The sequence below is a fragment of the Chanos chanos genome, chromosome 2, assembly GCF_902362185.1.
Source record: "Chanos chanos chromosome 2, fChaCha1.1, whole genome shotgun sequence".
Classification (NCBI taxonomy): domain Eukaryota; kingdom Metazoa; phylum Chordata; class Actinopteri; order Gonorynchiformes; family Chanidae; genus Chanos; species Chanos chanos.
The window spans coordinates 3,730,382-3,753,759 of record NC_044496.1 but is presented as its reverse complement, the minus strand read 5'-3'; the positions used below and the strand labels follow the sequence as shown (position 1 = coordinate 3,753,759).

The 23,378-nt window shown below is 41.0% G+C and overlaps 1 protein-coding gene across 1 annotated transcript; it reads right to left on the bottom strand.

Annotated features, from left to right (window-relative positions):
- Positions 1–4,961: 4,961 nt before the first annotated feature.
- Positions 4,962–7,903, bottom strand: LOC115829836 (high choriolytic enzyme 1-like). Its single transcript, XM_030794006.1, has 8 exons — positions 7,823–7,903; positions 7,485–7,524; positions 7,172–7,237; positions 6,865–7,014; positions 6,622–6,739; positions 6,082–6,260; positions 5,324–5,405; positions 4,962–5,190 (listed from the first exon to the last, which is right to left on the bottom strand). The coding sequence occupies exons 1-8, from the start codon at positions 7,901–7,903 to the stop codon at positions 4,962–4,964; spliced, it is 945 nt and encodes a 314-aa protein (XP_030649866.1).
- Between the last annotated feature and the right edge of the window lie 15,475 nt (positions 7,904–23,378).

The window sequence follows — 23,378 nt, the reverse complement described above, 5'->3', positions numbered from 1 at the left end:
AGGCACTGTCCCTGACTCCCACGCAACGCTGAAGAGGCGTGTCAGCCATGACAGCCCAACAACATCCAAACCCTTCAGCATTTCGGGGCGGATCTCATCCACTCCTGGCGCCTTGCCACTGGGGAGTTTTCTAACTGCCTCAGTGACCTCTGCCAGAGAGATGGGTGACAACCCTCCTGAATCTGCTGGCCCTTCCTCCTCTATGGAGGGCATGTCAGTCGGGTTTAGGAGCTCCTCAAAGTGTTCCTTCCACCGTCTGACCACATCCTCAGTTGAGGTCAGGACCTCCCCATCCCTGCTGAGAACAGCCTGGACGAGGCCCTGCCTGCCCTTCCTGAGTCGCCTTACAATTTGCCAGAACCTCTTTGAGGCCAAGCGAAAGTCCTTTTCCATGGCCTCCCCAAACTCCTCCCATACCCGAGTTTTTGCTTCCATGACAGCTGTCACTGCAGCCCTTTTGGCATGCCGGTACCTCTCAGCCAATTCCGGAGTCCCCTGTGCTAGCCAAGCCCGGAAGGCCTCCTTCTTCAGCCTGACGGCGTCCCTCAGCGATGGCATCCACCACCGGGTCCTTGGGTTGCCGCCACGACAGGCACCGACGACCATCTGGCCACAGCTCAAAGCTGCCGCTTCAACAATGGAGGCTCTGAACAGGGTCCATTCAGACTCCATGTCCCCAGCCTCCCTCGGGATCAGGGAGAAGCTCCTCCGGAGGTGTGAGTTGAAGATCCTCCGTACAGGGTCCTCAGCCAGCCGTTCCCAGTTCACCCTCACTATGCGCTTGGGTTTACCAGGTCTGTCCGGCAGCCTCCCCCGCCATCTGATCCAACTCACCACCAGGTGGTGATCAGTTGACAGCTCTGCCCCTCTCTTTACCCGAGTGTCCAGAACATACGGCCGCAGGTCTGATGAGACGACTACAAAGTCGATCATCAACCGTTGGCCTAAAGAGCTCTGGTACCAGGTACACTTATGAGCTGCCTTATGCTCGAACATGGTGTTTGTTATGGACAATCCATGACTCGCACAGAAGTCCAATAACAAAACACCACTTGGGTTCAGATCGGGTAGGCCGTTCCTCCCAATCACTCCTCTCCAAGTCTCTCCATCATTGCCAACGTGAGCATTGAAGTCTCCCAGTAGAACTACCGAGTCCCCAGATGGTGTCTTCACTAGGACACTTTCCAGTGTATCTAGGAAGGCTAGGTACTCTGAGCTGCCGTTCGGCGCGTACGCCGTCATGACAGTCATAGATTTCACCCCGCAACCCGAAGGCGCAGTGAGGCGACCCTTTTCGTTCACCGGGACAAACTCCAACACAGTGGCGCTCAGTTGGGGGCTAACAAGTAACCCCACACCTGCCCGTCGCCTCTCACCCCCGGCAACTCCAGAGAAGGACAGAGTACAACCCCCATCCAGGAGTTTGGTTCCAGAGCCAAGGCTGTGCGTAGAGGTGAGCCCAAATATATATAGTTGGTATCGCTCCACCTCCCGCACAAGTTCTGGCTCCTTCCCCCTCAGAGAGGTGACATTCCACGTACCAAAAGCCAGTTTCTGTACCGTAAGTCCAGTCCGCTGGGGCCCTTGCCCCATCCTGCCACCCGTGTGGCATTGCACCCGGCCCCTATTTCTCCCCTCGCAGGTAGTGGGCCCACGAGAGGGCAGCCCCACGTTGCTAATTCAGGCTGAGCCCGGCCGGACCCCGTGGCAGGTCCAGCCACCAGGCGCTCGTCTACGAGCTCCCCTCCCAGGCCTGGCTCCAGGAGGTGGCCCCGGTCTCCCTATTCCGGGCGAGGTGCCTGTATCTTTGTATAATAACCCTATTTCATTTTTTAAAATATCACGGTTATCGTCAATACCGGTATATCATGACACCCCTAATACAGAAAATCCTCACCATCATCCAGATACTCTGCATTGTATTCAGATGACTGCGTCTACACAGTACAAAAATACCACAGTGTCATGAAACTCCTCATATGATTCAGTGGAGACGCACGTTAAAAATCTGCTGGTGTACAGTTTATTGACACAAATTAACAAATTCAAATTCATTCTTTGTCAACATGACACAATAATACATCATGATTTGTGCGTAACCCTTACCTCCACAGACCAGCAGTGAGCTGTGATCAAACCCAGAAGGAGCAGCAGTACTGTGGATGTGGAGGGGAATATGGTGAACGTGGTCCTGTCCAGGTTAAGATCAGTCGATCTGACTCTCAGAGTACTCCATTTATATACATTGCCTTCATGAACATTTCCCCTCTCAGAGAGGAGAGGTTTCATTTCTGTAGCATAACAGCTATTGGAATCAAACTTGTGGAAACTTTAACTGAACTGAAAAATGAAATAACTGCATTGGCATGGGTGAATTCTAAAGAAAATTCTTTTAAGAATTGTTATTTTCAGCCGAATGACACCTGCTCACCCACCTGCTCATACATGAGTATAACCCATGAAACCACATAAAAGCAGAACTTAATGCAGCAGTAGTAACAAGTTCTGAATTTTCTGGTATGCATCGCAAGACGTAATCAGAGTGTGAATCATACAATGACAATTGGGGGGTCAACTTTCTCTCTAGGGCTACATAGCATAGGATATATAAAGGTTTCGACCCAAGTCTTTCAGGTCCAATTCTTAATTAGGGGTGTCAGACCCCTCCAATCCCTCCCGTGATTCGAACCCTGGACGTCATATAAAATGACACAGAAGAATCTAGCCAAACGTTTGCATTAATGAATAGCAAAAAAAAAAAAATTAATCTCTAGAGTCTGAATAAACAACGTTTCTGCATGAGGCAGTTTCATGAGTACATAGGCCAAGCACTACAGGACAATGTCTCGATTTTGTTAACTGGGATCAGGGGAAAATTCGGATCGTCACGGTTCATCAGTACATCAGTGTCTGTTCATTTTGAATTTCTTCTATTGTCGTTGATTACAATTCTAAAATGTTTTGAAATTTGTAACACACAAATGGATACAGTTTCAGTTTGTGGATTCCAAAGGTTCTGCTCAAACATATGACCACAGATATTCTAAATTGAAATTTTTAAAAAAAGATCATTTTTGACATTTCTGTTACATCTCAGATTTGCCATCAGAGGGAGCTGTAGGACAAAGCTACTCCTGGCCATTCTGGTTCACCTGATCCCAACCAATATTCAAAACAGTGGTGTTTATCCCACCCAATATTTTCCACGATTTTGCTTTTAGAAATATGAATAATTCGGTTCTCATCTAACCTGCTGGCTGAGGGGACAAAAAACTTTTTACCAATGACTTCAGTTGCATAAGCGTAAATGTATATGTTGTAATGGTAACGTTTATCAATGACCCAGAGCAAGCAGCGTTGACAGGGATAGTGGGAATAGTGACATCTTTCCGTCATGGATAAAAGGAAGCAGAGAACAATCAGGCTGATACAGACTAGTCTACTCAACGCGTGGAAGAGCCTACGTTCTTGGCTAAATTAGCGAGTAATTAAAATTTGTTTTGTTTATTTGTTTTTTGTTTGTTTGTTTGTTTTGTTTGTTTTTAATCCACAAGGAGTAATCGTTAGACTAAGGCTTGTTCCCCCCCAGTATTGAAAATACAGTTACCCCCTTGATTGTAGGTTTATTTATGAAACAATGTGGCAGTTCTAGCAAGTAAACAAACAACGGTCATTTCACCCATATCATTCCCAAGGATTATATCTTTTGTACTTGATTTTTTATTATTATTATTATTACTATTACTTAATAATTTCTCTTTGATGTTCATATGACAGGCCCACACAATGTACACACATACACTATTTCCATTAATGTGCATTAGTAGTAGTACTCTATAGTTTATAATGGATCTATTTTTTTTTCTTTTTTAACCTTTTTTGTATTTTTATACATTTGACTCTTATTTATCAAAACTTTATATTTTGTGGTACTTTTCTTGAAAGTACTGTTTAACAATAAAACAAGTTTATTTTTAAACTGCCTTATGTCATGTTATCTCGGTGAGGACTCTTAAATATTTACACATAACAAATATTAGGGAAAATCTTTATTTATGTTATGTGTTTCTGAAAAAAAAAAAGAATATTGGCTGATATATCATTATTGGATTTTTAAATCCTCAAATATCAAAATTGGTGTTGGCCTTAAAAATCCTATATCAGTTGGGCTCTAGTGTGTGTTTAGTGCTCAGGTTAACAGAGATTATAAATCCCTTGAATATGGAGGTTCCACTACCTGAAATTAATCATAATCTCCTTGGTTTTATTCCTGTCAAACTGGAGATGATTTTGTCCACACCACCTCACCAGTCCAGCAACCTCTTGTATGTAAACAGATCCATTATGCCTTTTGATTAAAGCAGATCTAAGCCTGTAGAGTCAGACCCATTTTAAACAGTAATCACCTATCTGTCCAGTCACTAACAGGCCAATTGCCTATGGCATTAGTTCAGTGACCGGAGTGATGACATCATCCTTCTCCAGCTAGGAGAGTGTTTCTTTCAGTCTGCCCTTGACTCCAAATGGAATCTCTCCGCATCCACGTACAACTGGAGTTCCATGGATTTTGAATAGTTAACTATTTATTAGGCATGAATCAAAGACCAGTATTTTTAAAATGCAGTTTTATTAACACATAAAATCAGGTGCTGCAATTCTTGTATAAGGTGCTCTTGACAAATTTGTTACGCTTTTGTACTCTGAAACTGAAAATGATATGTTTTGAGATGCTGGAATACAAGCTGAAAAATAATCAAAAATGTGAAAATGCACAGAGATCATCTAATCTGAGTCTGAGTTCAGAATAACAGAAACAAGCTAGTTGAAGAACAAGATATAAGTTCATGCACCTCAGAAGTAATAGACAAACGTCTTCCATCATTTTGTTTGTCCTGAACAATGAAAAGAGAGAGAGAGAGGGATTACTGGACCACACACTGACTAACGGAAAACTTCAGTTCTCACTGTCCGGATATTTGAATGTAACATTTACCTGTTTCACAAATGGTTATGGCTATGATGATACATGCGGACATGTGTGTTGTGTATGTGGGAGCATACTTACTGCATCTGTATAGCTTGTTCACCCTCAGGATGTCATTGGGACTCATCTGCCTGGCTGTACCAATGGGCACATTTGGGTCAGGAATGGGAACTATGGTGGGTTGTCCATTCCTAGAAAAAGCAGTCCTGAAACATATACAGTAATCAAAACATGACTACCTGTGCTATGACATTCTCTTTGTTTCTGGTTTGTAGCCTTTGCAGTTATCTTATACCAAAAAACAGTCAAACCCATTTCTAGTGTGTCATCATAACTGACCTGGAATAGTGCATGATTGAGTTGTAGTCGTAAGGAGTTCCCAGGTTGTTGGTTTTGATTTTGCGGAAATTGTGTTCCATCCCTATAGAGAAGACAGAATATATGTGACATTAGAAATCTTCTCACAGTGAATTTAAATCATGCCATTGTTGTGAAACAAAAAAACAAATGATCATGACAAAAGTGAGTGTCAGACCTCTGTTACATCTTCAAAGTATAAAAACTGAGCTTCTCAACAAGTTTCTCACGAACCAAATGTGGTTTGACATCCAAAAGAGAGGAACCACAAACAACAAACCACCAAAAAAAACAAAACAAAACACAAACTTAGCGATCAGAATGAGCTGGCCGAAGTAGTTCTACCCTCCAGTCTATGTTCATCAGCAACTGTCAGAACTAGCAACAGACAAAGTGGAACGAACGACTATGGGGTGTGGGCCAGGAGAATATAGTGTCATATATTTACAGGGTTTGGCTTTCATCACACCTCTCTTACCATCCTGTGACCGTTCACACCATTCAGTGTTCATCTTGACTAGTCTTTATGTTTAGGTACTTGACTGTGTTTGAGGAATGATCCAGGATGTAACACTGTACTTTACTGGTAGGGTCAAGACTGTACACAAACTAATAACTGCATTTCATTGTAACTTTTTCAGCCGTTACTCTAATTTTTGTATTGAACAATGGTTGTGACTGGGGGAAAACTTTTATTTTAATACATCATGTTCCATCTACTTTACATCTTTTTTACTCACCCTGGATGACATTTTGGAGGAGGATACGGACATGCTGATCACGGTCAGAGCGTGTCTGTTCATGGTTGAATCCAAGCGCATGCAGCATCTCATGCTGGATCACATGGGGAAAGACACACCCCCTCCGCTGCAGAGACAGCTGCTGACGGCCACCTCTCCGCCCAACGGAAGACCAGCATCTGAATGCCCCAAATACAACAACAAAGTCAAACCCAGCCATGTGTTTGGAGGGGTGTTTTTCACAGTGCAGTACGACAGAGCAACCATGTCAACTCTAAAAAACCTTGAACGTTTCACTGATCAGTGAGGTATAGCTATGGAGATAATGCTGATTTAAAGACAGTTTCCATCTGGCCTCTAAAGGCACTGAAGCTATGTTGTTCAAGTGTTGCCTTGGTGGGCTGCTGACTACAAAGAATGTAATTAAACTGAGAACTTGGTTTTAGAAACTTCTTAACTAACATCCCTCAACAGTGATCACGTCAGTTCATGATTATTGTCTCTCAGGGAGCATGTTTAAGCAGATAGGTGTTGTTTTACCCTGAACGTGACTCAATGCTGATGAAATCTCTCTCTCTGGTGCGCCGCCTGAAGCGAACACAGGTAGAGGAGGCAAAAGCACCAAGAGCTGATTCAATGGTGGATCTCTCTCGGTTTGCTGTCAATGGCACAGTGAAGTGTAAATGCAAAAACCAGCACAATAACAAACAAGCAGTAAGCAGTGTCTCCACCAGCCTGATAAAGCCATGTCACTCATCTTTATCAGGGAAAGATGTTGCTTACAGAACTGATTTGAGATCACATAGGGCACAGAGACAGTCCCTCTCCTCTTGGGCCACTTGCACCGACGGGAAGTGCAGGGATCAGCGTTCTTTAAACCAGGATCCACAGCAATGTCCCCAAACAAAACCAGTGGTTCGCCTTCAGCTTGACCTTTACATCAGAATTTAAGAGGGACATGCAATAAACTGTGCTTTAAAAAAAAAACAAACAAAAAAAAATCACACTTTATTCCCTTAAAGTTTAGTTTAATAAAACCTTCTTCTGTATTGCGGCACAGGCCGGCACTGATAAATTATTGTAGACTTACCCAGGTTCTTATTGGCCTTTTCAATCAAAGCTGACACAGTGTATTCATCATCCTCAGTGCTGTTTTCTGGGCCTTAGAAATTTGAAAATCATGTATAAGAAATTGACAACTGATGTGTATATGTATGTTCAACTATTACACATAAGTGTAATTCCTTTTGAAATGTTTCAAATATGCAACACATACTAAAACATAAATTTGGTTCACTGCACTGCTACTGATTATACAACTGAGTGAGAGCTCACTTCTAAATCTTCACAAACTGTGTCAAGTTTGCACGTTCTGGAAATCAAAATGTCCAGCAAATGCTTACCATTGTCCAGATATTCTGCACTGTACTCCTGTGATTCCTCCTACAATACAGAAATACTACAGTGGTCATGGAACCCCTCATATGATTCAATCCAGATATGTGTTTGAAATCCACTAGGTTTCAGTTTATTAACACATATGTACTCGCTAACTCAAAACCATTACCAAAGTCATTCTTTACCAAACTCCATATGCTAGGCCTTTTTCATAACAGAAGCAGTTCCTTAATGTACCAATAACATAATAATCACATGCATATCCCTCACTGCATTGAATGTGTTGTATTGAGTTATACCTCATGTTATATTTTAACGTTGTGGTTCTGTGTGTAACCCTTACCTCCTCAGACCAGCAGTGAGCTGAGACCAAACCCAGAAGCAGCAGCAGTACTGTGGATGTGGAGGGGAACATGGTGAACATGGTCCTGTCCAAGTTAAGATCAGTCGATCTGACTCTCAGAGAACCCCATTTATATACATTGCCTTCATGCACACTTCCCCTCTCTGAGAGCAGAAATGTGGGTTCTGTTACATAAGAGCAGAATGTGGCAAATCTTTGGCAATTTTCAGTTTCAGTGAGATCCTTCCATAATCCGGATATAGGCCTACTCAAGACTTTAAGATGAAAAAGAATTAGATTGCTATATTGCACTACATTGCATTGCAAGACACAAACAGTTACACATACTTCTGTTTTTCTATTAACTGACACATTCCTGGTCGATTCAGCCAACTGCTGACCTGACTGAATTTTGTTTTGCATAAGACAGTATAAAAAAATCAAGCAATGATTAGTAATGTCATTATCACAGTAATACTATTAACCAAAATGTCAGTCTAATCCAATCAGAATATAGTCAGTTGCTCCTGTCTAAGTTTATGCATTTCAATGCATTTCAGCCTAGTGTGCTCTTTAGGCAACCTGATCTCATGTAAAAAAGATTTTTGCTTTTTTGGGGGGGGGGGTTTGTGATTTTCTGAAATGTTGCCTAAACAGTTTTGTGAAACATTCCCATGCTGCATACTAACCTTATACCTTACAAACATTAGTGACCTCCAGTTAACAGGGAACAGAATCAAAGCTGTGTCAAAAGTTTTCCCACAAAAATAGGAGGCTGAGGTTCGGCCACACAAAAAAATGCCAGTTATCCCAATTCATTATTGAATGTACATACTGTGAATAGATATATGGCTGATTATTCTATGTGTGTTTTATATGTGGCAGTGGAAATATGATTTACAAAAAGTGTGCTGCATCTCATTCTCACCAGTGGAAGACTATTGTTAGGAAATGCACAAACACAAACAAATTCTGAATTAATATTAGCATTTGACATATTTATGTATTGAACCCTGTTATTTGGCCTTGTTTTGGTTGGCTGGTCCTGTCCTGGTTGTGTGCGCTTGTTTTCTCTGCCTCTCTTATACTTAGAAGTATTGTATGGACATGGTTGCAAGAAGAAAAGATTAAATAAAAAAAATATATTTTTTGTCATATTCCGGTCTGTCAGCTGTCTCCCCTTAAATTTTTGGCACCAAAACAATGTTTCATGAGATTTTTTATGATAACCACTGATTGTACCTTAATGACTTATGGGTTCAGTGATATTGCTGCTGTAGTGAGTAAAGCTGGATAGTGAACAAGGAGCTACCTCAGTTCCTAAAGATTTCTCAAGAATGACCCAACAACTCTGATAACAGAAGGTGATCTAACTAAAAAGGGAAAGAAATTGACCATTCCAGTTCACAAGGGAATGACCCAAACGGTGTTCTGGAAAATGTTTCAGACAAAGTCAGAGCGAAACAACGACATTAAACCCAGGCTGATCTGTGACATTTATTTTTTTCCCCACTGGTGCAGGACTCTGCCAGAACTGATCATGGTTCTCCTGATGGCCAGTCCAATATTGAACAGGGAGACTGAATATTACAATCAGTTGGTGATTTGTTATTTTTCAGCGGGAGCGATGGCCCAATTCCCAATAAAGGGCGGGGGGGGGGGGGGGGGGGGGGGGCAGTGGCCCAATGGTCACTGACACTACTCTATACAGTATATAAGGGGATGGCAGGTTAACAATGGGGATGCATTTTGGTCATTTTGCTAACAAGGGGGATGGCACCCCCCCTCATCACCTTACAAATCGCCTACTGATTAGAACATTTCATTGCAACTGACCTACTGTTTTTAAAACCTCTTCAAATGGCTTCTGGCCATCATACCCACCCTTCATTGGCTAATGTCAATGTCAAACGAACTTACAATTATAATATTATATTTTATTACATGGCTTTGCTGATTACTCGATTCTGATTGGTCAATTATGGCATTCTATGGTCTGTTATTTGTGTATAGAAGACCGCTGCTATGTATAACACACCGTTGCTATGTAACTATTTTTTTTTTTTTTTTTTTGAGCGGAAGCAATAAAATAATTTTTTAATTAATAAAATCATTTATACATCAACATTTTAATAATTATTGATTTCTGTAGTAAGTAGCCATGTAATAAGCAGGATAATGCACAGCGAGCCAGTTATTATTGCGAAATAAACCCCGACAGGTTGATGCAGGATCCCAGCACGGCTCGCTGTACATTATCCCTTACATATTATATCATATTATATTAGATTAGATCATATTATATTATATTATATCATTTTATATTATATTATATATCATGGGAATCCTTGCTAGTTATAGGCCCATAGATGTGTAACTTGTCTGTAAGCTTCCATACTGCTCGGCCAAAAAAAAAGTTGCCAATTGGATTTGGGGCCTCTGGAGGCAGTGTTATGATCTGGGGTTACTTCAACTGGTCAGGTCTAGGCTCAGCAATGTTATGTGGCAATAAAATGAAGGCAGCTTAGTACCTGAATGTACTTATCCCATCAATGGATTTTTTTCTTCCATGGTGGCATGGGCATATTCCAGGATGACAATTCTTGGGCTCAAATTGTGAAAGAGTGGTTCAGAGAGCATGAGGAATCATTTTTACATATGAACTGGTCACCACAGAGTCCTGACCTTAACCCCATTGAAAGTCTTTGGGACGTGCTGGAAAAGACTTTATGGAGAGGTTCGACTCTCCCTTCATCAAAACAAGATCTCAGCCAAAAATTAACGCAGCTCTGGGCGGAATTAAATGTTGTGACATTGCATACGAAACAATGTTATCGAGACAATGCCACAGAGAATGTAGGCCGCAATTAAACCTAAAGGTGGTCCAACGAAATGTTTGACTGTTCGACTTTTTTTTTGGCCAGGCAGTCTACGTCAGCATGATCCTGACACTTCCAACTCCCGTCAACAGACAAAGGTTTGTGAGCCCTGCAGTTCTTAGTTAAATTTAAGGTGCCTGTGTTTGCAAAACCGAGCAGGTTAATTTGATTTTAAAAATGTTAGATTGCAACTTTTCGCAACTTTTTACACTACAATGATTCGGAAAAAAACAGTTGTTATCACTATTTAGTCACTTCACAGTGTGAGGCCTTTTTATCAATGTTTTTTTTACGTTATTCTGTTGATGCACCATAGTTCTACATACCAGTGCTGATTTCCCAATGTCATCACCATACTTATACACAAAATATCAAACTTTACAATCATTGTTTTTGCTGGTCATTAATGGTAGTTAACATCTACATGCTGTAACATGTTGTAACAACATGTTAAGCTTCATTGCAGCTGCATTTGGAAAGAATTCGGTTGCACATGATCCATAATTTAGCGTTCTCGGTTTTATTTGAGTGCATACTTTGGGTAATGTGGACTGTGCCGTCCAGAAGAGAGACAGGGAGTCTGAACGTTCCGTTAGTTTCACAATTTTACCACGACCACAGCATTGTGGTCTGTTGTAAGAGAAGGAAGAAGCATCTTCATATAAATGTAGCTTCATTTCACTGCAGAGTTGCTGAGCAATAACTGCTTCAATCATATCTTGACAGTGTGAATACAGTGATCCTTTCAAGGATCTTTTATCTACGACATTCTTCAGCTATACCTTTTTCCATTCCACATATACATTCGACATCTATCTAAATAATCTATATGGAAATATCTAATTATTATAAGCCACGGCTCAATCTTGTAAAACTGAGTAGTTTTGAAATCACCATGCACAATACTGCACTGGCACGCTTGCAATAGAACTTACTGATTAAAACCAACGGAACATAAAACCAACGGAACACTGACTATGGAAGGTAATCCCTGTCAAAATTCAAATGAAAATGAAAACGATAAAATAAAAGTTCAAACCCCTGTTTTGCCATTTCTTTTTCATTACTTGCCCGGACATATCCTGCCAAAATGAAAAATGAAATTAGATAACTCGATGTACATTTTCATTCTCACGACAAACACAAGTCTTTCCTGAAAAAAATAAAATATCTTTTTGTCATTTCACTTCATTAGTTAGACTTCTCGTTTTAACAGACTTTGCTGTACAAATCAGACAAAATGCTAACGAAAGTTTGCGATTTAATTTTCGACATCAACGCGCTGTATCTGACAATATGAAAAGGCAAAGGCAAACGAGCATTGCGTTATCGTTTCCCACTTTGCCTTGTCGTTTTCGAGTTCGCCAACATGTAAATATATTTAAATATATGTAAATCGGAAATGGGCGTAGCCTAAAACGCTGACGTTAACAATTGCAGCGAATTTCGCTTAGCTCTTCGCTTATAGGTTGCATGGGGGCAAACTTCGCACTGATTGGGAGAAACAGGAGCGAATTCACCGAGGCAATCGAAATTGATGGCGAATGCCCAACTTCATGCAAATAGAAACCACGCGAGAACCAATCAGTTCAGCATGTGATGTGTTTGATACGTGACGTTCGCTAGAGAGGCGGGATTAACAAAGAAGTCTGACCAAGTGGCGGAGGCTAAAGGTTATATGTAGCATGAAAATATGCATATGATTAAAAGATGTATTGGTAATCTTATTGTGTACATAAACACGAACTGTTGTTTATATGTCATATGAAGTTAGTCGGGGCCAGAGCGGTAGAAAAAACTCTCTCAACGGCTCTGGTCAGGGCACATAGAGACTTTCATTTAAGCATTGAACTTTTGAGCTAGGTGATTTGCTTGCTGTTTTCACGAATACGCCTCCAGAGTGAAATTTTGTAGGGCGAAGTGATTCGCTGCTCTGTGTTTTTGAAGCTTTCGCACACTTTTGTGATCACTTCACTTCTGTCATTGGTGTTGTGATGTGTGTGAAGGACTGTATATGGTTCACAGGACGTGTGTGGCCACTATGGCACATCCACTTAGAATCCAAGACAAGATGTTTCTTTAGAGGTTTTTATGAAATAAAAATGGAATGTACGGAGAATGTGTGAATGTGTGGTTATGTATATACAACCACTGTTGTATATAGCTGTTGTTTGTGGGTGTACGTATCTGGGTGTGTTTTATGTGTCAGTGTGGTTTAGTATCCGAACGCACACAAAGATTCTGATAAACGCAGAATACTACAGCGCTCCGCGATGAATACCACAGCAGCAGTCTCTCCGAAAGTGTCCAAACAATCGCAGTCTCCCCACAAGTCTTCTCCTTTTGAATTTCGCGCCGACAAAGAAGGCGGCCGTTGCGGTGGTATTTAGGGAGACTCGTGCGGCTGTGATTGGCGAATCTGATGGAGAAGGACAACCAATAGCGAGTGACTGCTTGCGGTATTGGTCGCTGCTGGAAAACGGAGGCGTTACTCAAAGTCCTTTGTTACAATTGGCGTCCGTGTTTTAGGCTACGTTTCTAATTAACATCTATTTACATCCAGGCAACGTGGAAAATGAAAAGGCAAAGTGGGAAGCGATAACGCAGTGCTCGTTTGCCTTTGCCTTTAGTGTCAGATACAGCGCGTTGATGTCGAAAATTAAATTGCAAACCGGGACTTTGCCATAGGTTTATCAGCTTTGTATTGTCGTTAGCATTTTGTCTAATTTGTACCGCAAAATCTATTGAAACGAAAAGTCTAACTTAGTGAAATGACAAAAAAGATAGTTTAATTAAACTTTTTTTGTTCGGTCTTAAGACTCGTGTTTGTCGTGAAAATGAAAACGAATATCGAGTTATCTCATTTCATTTTTCATTTTGATAGGTATTGAAAAAGAAATGGCAAAAAGGGGTTTGGACTTCTATTTTATCGTTTTCATTTTCATTTGAATTTTGGCAGGGATTACATCCCATACACTGATCTCCATAGAAACATGTTTATTCTCACCGGAATCCTGCCACCTGCCAGTCTGATTTATTGTCATCATCATTGTTATCATCATCATCATCATCATCATCAACAACAACAACCATATTACAACTACAACAACAACATCAACAAAAGCAGTTACAGTGTCAGTAACAACAATTAATTAAGGACCATTGATATCACTGTCATGTGTCAATGTCCTTCCTTTAATCTGAGGAGAAACTGTTAATTCAATCAGTTTTTTAGCCACTGCACTGATGCACGCAGTATATATTTTATATATATATATATACACTTCACAACAAGCACAGTGAACACAGGATCCTCATGCATACTGCAGTGTCTAGCAATGAGTAGTGATGACACACCATGGACTGCCTTTCCAACTTCATATATCACTGCTATTTAAAGCTTGGCTTCACAAAGTACTAATGAATACAAAAAAAGTAAAGCAAAATGCTGAAGAAAAGTCAAGAGCGGAAATGAAGTCACCCTGTAGATCATTTGACTGAAATAGAGTACCTGTCCATAGACTTATTAAATACGAACACATTGTTTGACTCAGAGTGGTTACATGCAGGTAAACAAGCCGATTTCAATCGGATTATGATGTTTGCTTCCATTAAAAAATGTCATGTAAATTGGGTCATCCAACTGAAATACAATTTCATGAAATCCAAAAGAATAACCCGGAGTATTCCATTTCTATCTGATTAGATGGCATGTAACTGAAACTCTAATTTCAGCTTGAGTTTAATTGCGTGTGCTTGGTCTTTGGTACCGCGTGGAGACTTACAATATAAATAGTTTACCATTACCAAATTTATGATAGGCTGCTAACTAACTAGCATGGAGAGACACAACAATCATTTTTGGAGACTATATTTATGATTAGAGTTTTAAAAGAATCAAACACATTAAAATGTAGACGGCAGGAAGACTACAAATGGTGAGCTGTTCTCGAAAGATCTCCAGTAAACTTTCTGATGCCGGTTTCATCATGACTCCGGAACAGATCCGAATGAATTCGAAAACCCCAAGCGACAGTTTTGCCACTCTTCTGGTTTTTTTAAGTGTGTTGGCCTAGCTATAGTCTTTAGTATTACAGACCTCTCAGGACGTGCAAGCATAATACAGCAAAGAAATGTGACCTTCGAGTTTTTCAAAATATACCTGTATGCTAATTAGACAACCGATACCTATCCCTCCTTGATTGAAGACGTTTCTTTATGTGAATCGGATTGTATTGCTTCTCTTACTATGTAAACTGGAATATTACTTTATCTGCAGAGGTGGACAAAGTACACAACTCCATTACTTGAGTCAAAGTATAGATACTCCTGGTCAAATATTACTCCACTACAAGTGAAAGTTGTTCAGTCAAATTTTTACTTGAGTTAAAGTACTGGAGTACTTGCCTTTAAAAATACTTAAGTATTCAAAAGTACATTTTCTTTTTAATGTAATCGCATTGTTGTATTGTTGCCACAATAGATTTAGAGAACCTAATGACTTTGAAACAACCTACTGAATGCACTGACTTGTTTGTTGAACCTGTAGGATAAAAAGCTTGTGCAATATTCTACAAATCCTGTAGAGACACAATTGAATCAACAAAAGTACAGCCATTTTTGTTTTCATTTTTTTATTTAACACCCCCCCCCCACATCTGTTCATACATGCATCAGGCAGACAGTGGAATTGCTGTAGATGCAGCTTCCTCAGAAAATACACATAAATAAAACAAGCAACCTACCTTTAACTCCCAGTTACAAACCTCGAGCTTTATAACTGCCCAACAGCAACACTGATTTAAGCAAGAAAAAAAACCTCAAGATTGTACTCATTCACAACCAAAGAAAACTCTCAGACAATGAAGCAGTTTTGAGGTAACATCCACCTAATTTTAAAGTCCAAAAGAAGTGCACTGTGACAGGTCACAAAATTCTCAGTCTGGTCAAACTAGTCAAACTTGAAGAAGTCCTTATTCAACTTCAGTAGAAGCTGGTTTTCGAAGTTGCGTGAATTAATTCTTCCCCTTCTTGGGCCGAAGATCAATCCAGCTGCACTAAAAAGCCCTTCACAGGCAGCAGAGGCAGGCAGGGCTGTGTTTAGTGACAGGTTGGATACAGCTGGGTAAGATGTCAACATGTCAATACCTTTAGCTGTGCACGTCAGGTCTGCATCCAGTTGTTTGGTCGTGTTCTGTGTGTGTACTTGCTTCATATTGGAAAAGAAATCGTCTTCATCAGAAGCACTTGAGGAGTTGTCAGCAGGCTGCAGCAGAGCCTCATCATGGTCAGGAAGATGTTCCTTAATGTAACTAAGGCCTAAATCAGAAACAATGATAGTTTTTTATTATTATCTTTTTCATCATCATTGTCATGATCATCATGATTAAGCAAGTCAGTAAACAACTATACAAGTTCAATATTTAAAAAAGTGGAAATGAGAACTGACCATGAAACATTCAGTTTTTTTTCTTACCTTGTTTGAGGACGTCTTCATCACTGGTCCAGGATGTTTTGAACATTGGATTAAGAATGGCTGCAGCAACCAGCTCTGGGTCAGACATCATTTCTCCAAAACATATCTTCAAACCATCTCGCAGGGCATCAACTAGCGGCTTGCAGAATCACAGTGACACTCTTGTTTTCTCAAGCTTGTTGATCAGGGAGGTGATTGTAGGGAGCAGCCATCCCATCTGAATGTTGGATTCTCCCTGTAGTATGTTTATCACCTTAGCAACTGGACTCATGGTGATGGTATACTCACCCAAAAAGGCAATGTCAGCTGGACTGTACCTAACACACACAAAAGAAAACAAAACAATTCTTCCATATACAGTAGAACCACTATGCATTCAGGCATATTTAATCTAAAAGACTGATTATTTCAGATTACACAGGATGTTATGTAATTACTCCTTGTCCTTTGGACAAATCATGCAGAAAGGTTCAGAACTAGAGCTAGCAAGGTAAGTGATTAGTGTAATAAATCTAACCATTACTACTCTTCAGTCACAGAACTTCAAAAAGGTAAGTACTATGATTCGTTGGAAACCTCTCTACAGGTTCAACATAGAGGAACTGTAAGTATTAGTACTGTAGGTAATGAAACAGAAAGAGAACACACACCCATTCAGACATTCACTACTTACATGGGAACACTGAGTGCAGCACAGACAGCTCTAACAGTCCCCTCTCCTTGGTCTTTGAGGATTCTCACTCCAGCTGTAATGTCTTCAACACTGATGAACTCCTCTTCCATGTCCTCATTATTAGGCCCATCATCTTGAGTTTCTTCTTCCTCAGTTACCTCTTCAGCAGTAACATTGTTGTTTTCATCTTCTCCAAACACACGAAATGCTTTTATGAAGTTTGGACCATTATCAGTTGTGGTTCTGACTATTTTCTCACGGATTTCATACTCTGAGTGCATGTCATTCATCGCACATGCCAAGGCATCAAATGTATGAGTGCCCTTCAACTGCCTGCATGCAAGACCAACAGAATGCCTCTTAAAACTGCTGGGATCCAGCCAATGTGCTGTAACTCCAATAAAACTCCTTCTTCTTGCAGTCCAGCAATCAGTTGTTGTGGCAATGTATGCAGTCTTCCTTACTGCTTCTTCCACCTGCTCCTTCATCACTGCTGTGGCTTTATCAATCTTGCACCGCACAGTGGTTCGAGATAGGACATTCCAGTTTGGCTGTAGATCTTGGATAAGGCTTTGGAATGACGGCTGTTCAACAAGAGAGAAGGGCTGGAGACCCTGAACTATAAAGTTGAGTACTGCATTGTCAACACGTTTCTGAGAGACTTGCTTTGTTTCTTCAAGCTTCATCTGTTTGATATTTGAGGAAGATGTCCCAGCCCCAGCTTTTCTCTTGTAGGCAGTTGTAGTCAGTTCACAATATTTCTTCAAGTGACATCCAGGCGTCCTCTATAAAAGACAGTGTATAACTTCAGTTAAATAGGCTGTAGGCTTACTCAGATTGGTGATAAAAGGATAAACACTTCATGTTGTAGGCTAGCTGAAATGTGAAACAGCTGGATCAGAGCCGTTGAGAGAGAGAGTTGTGACACTCCCATAGGGGACCATTGTAAAAAATGGCGGACACAATTCTGGCCAGTTTCCGGGTCATGGGGACAGTGAATAGTTCCAAACATTGACATTCACGGCATAGAACCGCATGCATTTTCATTGCTTGCCATGCGCTTCCAGCGGTAAATTGATAAAATAGGAGATTTTTTTAAAACATTTAACGCATTGTCTGTCATTAATTCAGTAAATATTGGGGTTTTTTTGTACGTGCTCTGCATAAACTGTTAATGTGTATCCTAATTAATAGTTATGATCGAAGGTAGCTCAGCCAGCTATCGAGGCTAACGTTTCCATTTCACTACCATGTTAGTACACCTGATGAGAATTAATGTGGCTAATGTAATTTGGCTAACCTGATATTAGCTAGTTAGCTTGTTGGTTGTAGACAAACTGAGGAAAAACGAGAATGTGTTCTTGATGAAATACATTTTATAGACATAGCCTATTTGTTGTTTGCCAATTAATTTGTGGCGAACATCAGACACGGTGGGAGAGGCTACCCTGACATAAGTGATCATTGCATTTTGTTCAGTCGGTGTGCAGTCTTTGTGAATAAGTAGGGCTTATTTACTCTGATATTTACTTTGTCTGGTATGGATAACTCAAAAAGGCACCCAGGTTCATTATACTATGAGAGAGGAGATGTGTTTCCATCCATAAAATATTTTTTTATTAACAGAGTTAATGATCAAAGAAAACATTTAAGCAAAAATGGGAAAGTTATTCAAATAAATCGCAGTGCATAACAGAATTCAACTGGAGTTGGGACAGGATTCCTCTGTCTAACACAGCTGAAGGCGTTTTCCAGGCAGTTTTGTGTGAATCTGCTGGTCAACACAAACTTGTGTCCCTGGCTCAGCATGTCTTGCTGGATTTCCAGTATTGTCGAAATAGCCATCACCACTCCGGTTTGTACTGGTTTCCAGCTTCCCTGACGACTGATCCTCAGGCCACGAAATAGATGGATCATGTCCTGTAGGAAGTTGATGGCCTTTTGATATTCCTCCGGTTTGAACCTGCTCAGGGCTGTGACGACATGGCGTGAGGACATAAGGTCAAACCAGTGGTCAACCTGCTCTAGGAACCAAGATGTTGTGAGGTATGATTGAGGGCATTGTTCCTCTTCCACCAGGTACCTCAGCCCAGCACTTGTTGCCATGCTGAAGACATGCATCACAGAGCTCACCTTCATTTTTTCAAAGTGGCTGGGCTGAAGTATGTTCCCGGACAGATTTGGAGCAATTTTTAAAGCCATCCCCTCTTGAAATGTTACTAGATCCTGTAATGGACCAATGGAAACTTCATTGGAGGTAAGTTTCTCCTTTTCAACCACATCTGGTGGAACCATGAAAATCTGTCCACGGACCAGGGCACTTTTCAGATTCTTTACCAGATGTGGGACATCTGGCATGAAGTATAGCCTCCTGTGTGATTGGACTGGATGTTGGACCAATGTGTGATTGTAGTCCACTCCAAAGGACTTCCACATCGCCCTGTTAGGGCTGCCCATGTCTGTCGTGACACTCACCACATGAAGCCCTACAGAGGGTGCTGTTTCTATGATGCTAAGTATGATTGGCCGGTATACTGCCCCATCAGTGGAATTACCACTGTAGTGGTATGCTATTATCTGTTTCCACCATGTGGTGATTCCTGCCAGCATAAACACACAGGCATCGGTTGCAGCTCCTGTGTGACCAGGTAGCGTCACATCCCCATACAGCCTCCCTGTCCCCATGTGCAGCTCCACACTCAGGGTGATGGCCATCTCATCCAGAGTAAGTACACACTCCCTCTCCATCTTTGTCAAACCATCTGCCTTAAGCTTCAGCATCTCAAACACCTCCCCTAATACTCCTGGCTCCAGCTTAATGTGCTGCATCCTCCTTTGTATTGTTCTTACATCTGGTAGTGAAATTTGCATTTCCTGGAGTGTTTTGTAGCCTGTTGTGCCTGTAGTGAAGTGGATTTTTATTGCTTTTTTTACAGTTTCATTTCCCCACCACATCCCTCTTTTATTCTTTAGTCCAATTGCTCAGATTTGATCTTTTGTTAGAACTGCTGCAAATTTCTTTTGAATCATAATGTTTTCTGCCTTAGTGCTGCATTCATTCTTTTCTGCTGTTCTATGCTCTCTGTGCTCTTCTTCTCATTGCTTTCTCAATTCTGAGTTCTTCCTTCAGGTCTTCCTGACTGGTTCCTGGCTGACTGGCTCCTGGATCACTGACTTCAGGTTTACTAACTACATGCTCACTGACTACATGCTCCCTGTCTCCTGGCATATCCCTCTCACTCATCTCACAATAACCACAATCTGTGCCCCCTCTTCTCTGCATTTCTCCCTCAAACTCTGTAATAACAATAAGGTGTTGTTGTTTTTACATGGTGGTTGTGTAGGCTAGACCTGAAATATCGTGAAATGAGAAATATTATTAAATGTTATTATGAGTTACATATACAGTATCATACCCAAGTTTGTTGCAGCACAATAGGTGTGGTCACTGCCCAATGCAGTAACTGTTACCAATGCTGATGGCATTCTCAGTGAAGGGGCCTTCCTCCTCTTAGGCCTCGGGTGATGGACAATTATGGTGGGTACAGCATCGGCCCTTAACTTCAGTTGGCCTTTTTTTGTGGCCACGAATTGATCCTCCTCAAAATGTGCTTGCAGAGAGAGGCTTGCAAGTTCAATTTTCACACATATTCCAGACATACCCCGTAAGGATCAGTTGGAATTTAATTTTGCTCTACATGTAAAAGCATAAAACCCTTTGAAATAGTAACCACAAGTAATTTGTCTATTTCACCTGTTTAAGCATAACTTACTTGACACAGTTTTCTGTTATTGTAGTCTCTTGTGAGTGTCAGGTTGCTTCTGCTGACCATTGCTAACCATTTTTTCCTTCTATCTGTTTCCTTTGGGAAGCCATACATCCGCGTGCCTTTCTCCGACCGATCAGTGCATCCAAATGCCGCACAGCCAACCATGGTATGACAATTGATCTATAAAATGTTAGATGTAGTCATTGCTTTAAGACCTCAGACAATAGTGCAAACCACAGAGAGCGGATGACAGCCTCTTCCTATCCACTCATGTCTCCCTGACTTGAGAGGCCTGAGTTCATTACAAGACCAGCAGGACAAATCCTCACAAAAAATGGTGTATCAGTTGTGTTATATTGTTACTTTTGATATACTTTTGTTCCTTATAAATACCAATACCACAAGCAACATGTATGTGTCATGATTTCTCTTTATTATCACTGTATTCGAGAGGTGGGGCATTCCTGTCTCAGGCAGTAGTAATGCCATGGTCCAAGTTCCCTCTTTGGGCTTCGACACACTCACAGAGCTGGGCATTCAGAGGGTGATAATTTAGATTGTGCTCCTAATTTTAGACAGCGTTGTAATTTCACTGTGTGTGTGTTCCCTTGTCAGCAGAAGCAAGGATGCAGAGGAAAAGGGGGATTTGGGGTATGACTGGAGTGGTCACAGGAGGTCTGTTTGTGTTTTGTTGTAGGTCTCCATGAAGGAGCCCTTTTAGGGAGGGAGGTGTTACAACCCTCAGCACCCCCACTAGTCCTGCAGTGGCAGTGCAGAGGCTGTGGTGCTAACAGGGGGATAAATTAATAAATTCTATCATTTATTTAAAACCTAAATATTTGTCAGTCTCCCTTTTTATGTTGTGGCCTCATCAGCCGGGCCATAACATGTGTTACAATTGTTTTCTTGAATGCAGTTGGTTGCCTTGTATGTTTTGCACTATGGACCAAACTTGCTTATGTAATTTGAGCAGTTATTGGCATGCATTGATATTTATTTGTTACGATACATTCTTATGTTGTATGTGAAAGTCTTAAAATAATATCAGTGATGCGTGGTGGATCTAGGGTTGCCATTTTCGTCTCATCAAAAACCTGGACACCAACAGACTGAATGCCCACTCAGTAACACATTCTAACATCAAATGTTTGATCTTTGACAATGCAGGTAAGTGATGTAGGGTAGTGTCTTTTTGTGTCTGCTCAATGAAAATATTACGAAACCAGTAACATAACTGATGCTTAGTATCTGGCAAAACCCGTTTAATATTAGAAATCCTCAGGAAAGTGAAGGGAGGTCGATTCACGCTAAATAATTAAATCCGACTACTCCAGGATCTTGCGTTATGTAAGGTATGCTAACTTAATGTATGTTAACACGAACGAGCTCTTTCCCTCCAAAAACAAAAATGATGTAAATAAATGATAAACTGATTAAGTTGTCACTCTGCCACTCCACATACCAAACTGACATTAACATATAGACAGTAAGTGTAAAGTCAGTTAATAATACACACAAATGGTTTAATATTTTAATATTTACCGTTTGATGTCGCTTAGGCTGCTGTAGCCTATAGAGAACTTGACAGCGCTTGGTATGTTTGGAACTATTGAATGTGTACATGAACCACGTGATCGCGTAGGCGAGATCAATCAGTGTCGCAACTCTCTCTTTCAACGGCTCTGAGCTGGATGACCCTCGCTTACAACCCGCCCCCCGCTTTTTTTTTTTTCTAAAAACTAGGACCGGGTCCTACAATCCACTGCCTTGATGTGACGTTACTAATAGTGCTGTGTTTATTTGACAAGATTAAAACATATATTTCTGAAAGGACTTAAGTCAGTAACGTTAACTCGACATTTTTGCTTGCTAACTATTAGTATGTGTCAGCAGTGCATTCACGCAGGACCGGGTGTCCCAACTGCTTTCCAAGCTAACTGGTTTCCCTACGCGTTCACGTGCTGTGTAAGCAGTACTTGTGGTCTGCCTCTGTCACCATATTCACAAGTGTATGACTCGCGATTTTCAAGTCGCATCTCGGCGAATATGATTGTACAAATGAGCAGTGAGCACAACATCACAGCCACGAAAAAAGCTAGCGCGTGAACGCGTACGGGAACAAGTTAGCTTGAAAACCGGTTGAGACATAACATCGGTCCCAATAACACAACTTGGCGGGAAAATCCATAAAAATTCATTAAAAAGTCGTTTGACCAAACATAACATAAAATCTGCAACCACTACAAGCAGAGACAACTTTGTTTAAAATGTTTACTGGAATTAAACAAATGTTTACATACCTCGACATGCTTTCTCAGGTTGGACGGCGAATTTTTGAAGGCATTGATGAAGTTTGTGCGCGGCAAACAGAGCATTTAAAACGATACGAATCCCTCCTCATTTCAGAAATCTCAAACGTGGACTTCAGATATGTCCATGGGTGCTCTGGCATGGAACCTTTATTTTTACTTTGATCTTTATCTGCTGTAGTAGTAGTCATTATAACTGCCAAGTTCAACTGTTCCAAATATGCAGCACGCACTGAACTTGACTGACAGCGTAGGAATAATTTACTGTTATTGGTTTTTCTCCTGTGACGAACACAATATGGCCTATCGCATTTTAGAAAAGAAAATTTGTCCGCTGACTTCAAAGCGAAGCCTCCAAGTAACGAGTAACGACAACCTTCATAGAAATGTAGTGGAGTCAAAAGTACAGTATTTGTCTTTCAAATGTAGTGGAGTAAAAGTCAGAAGTT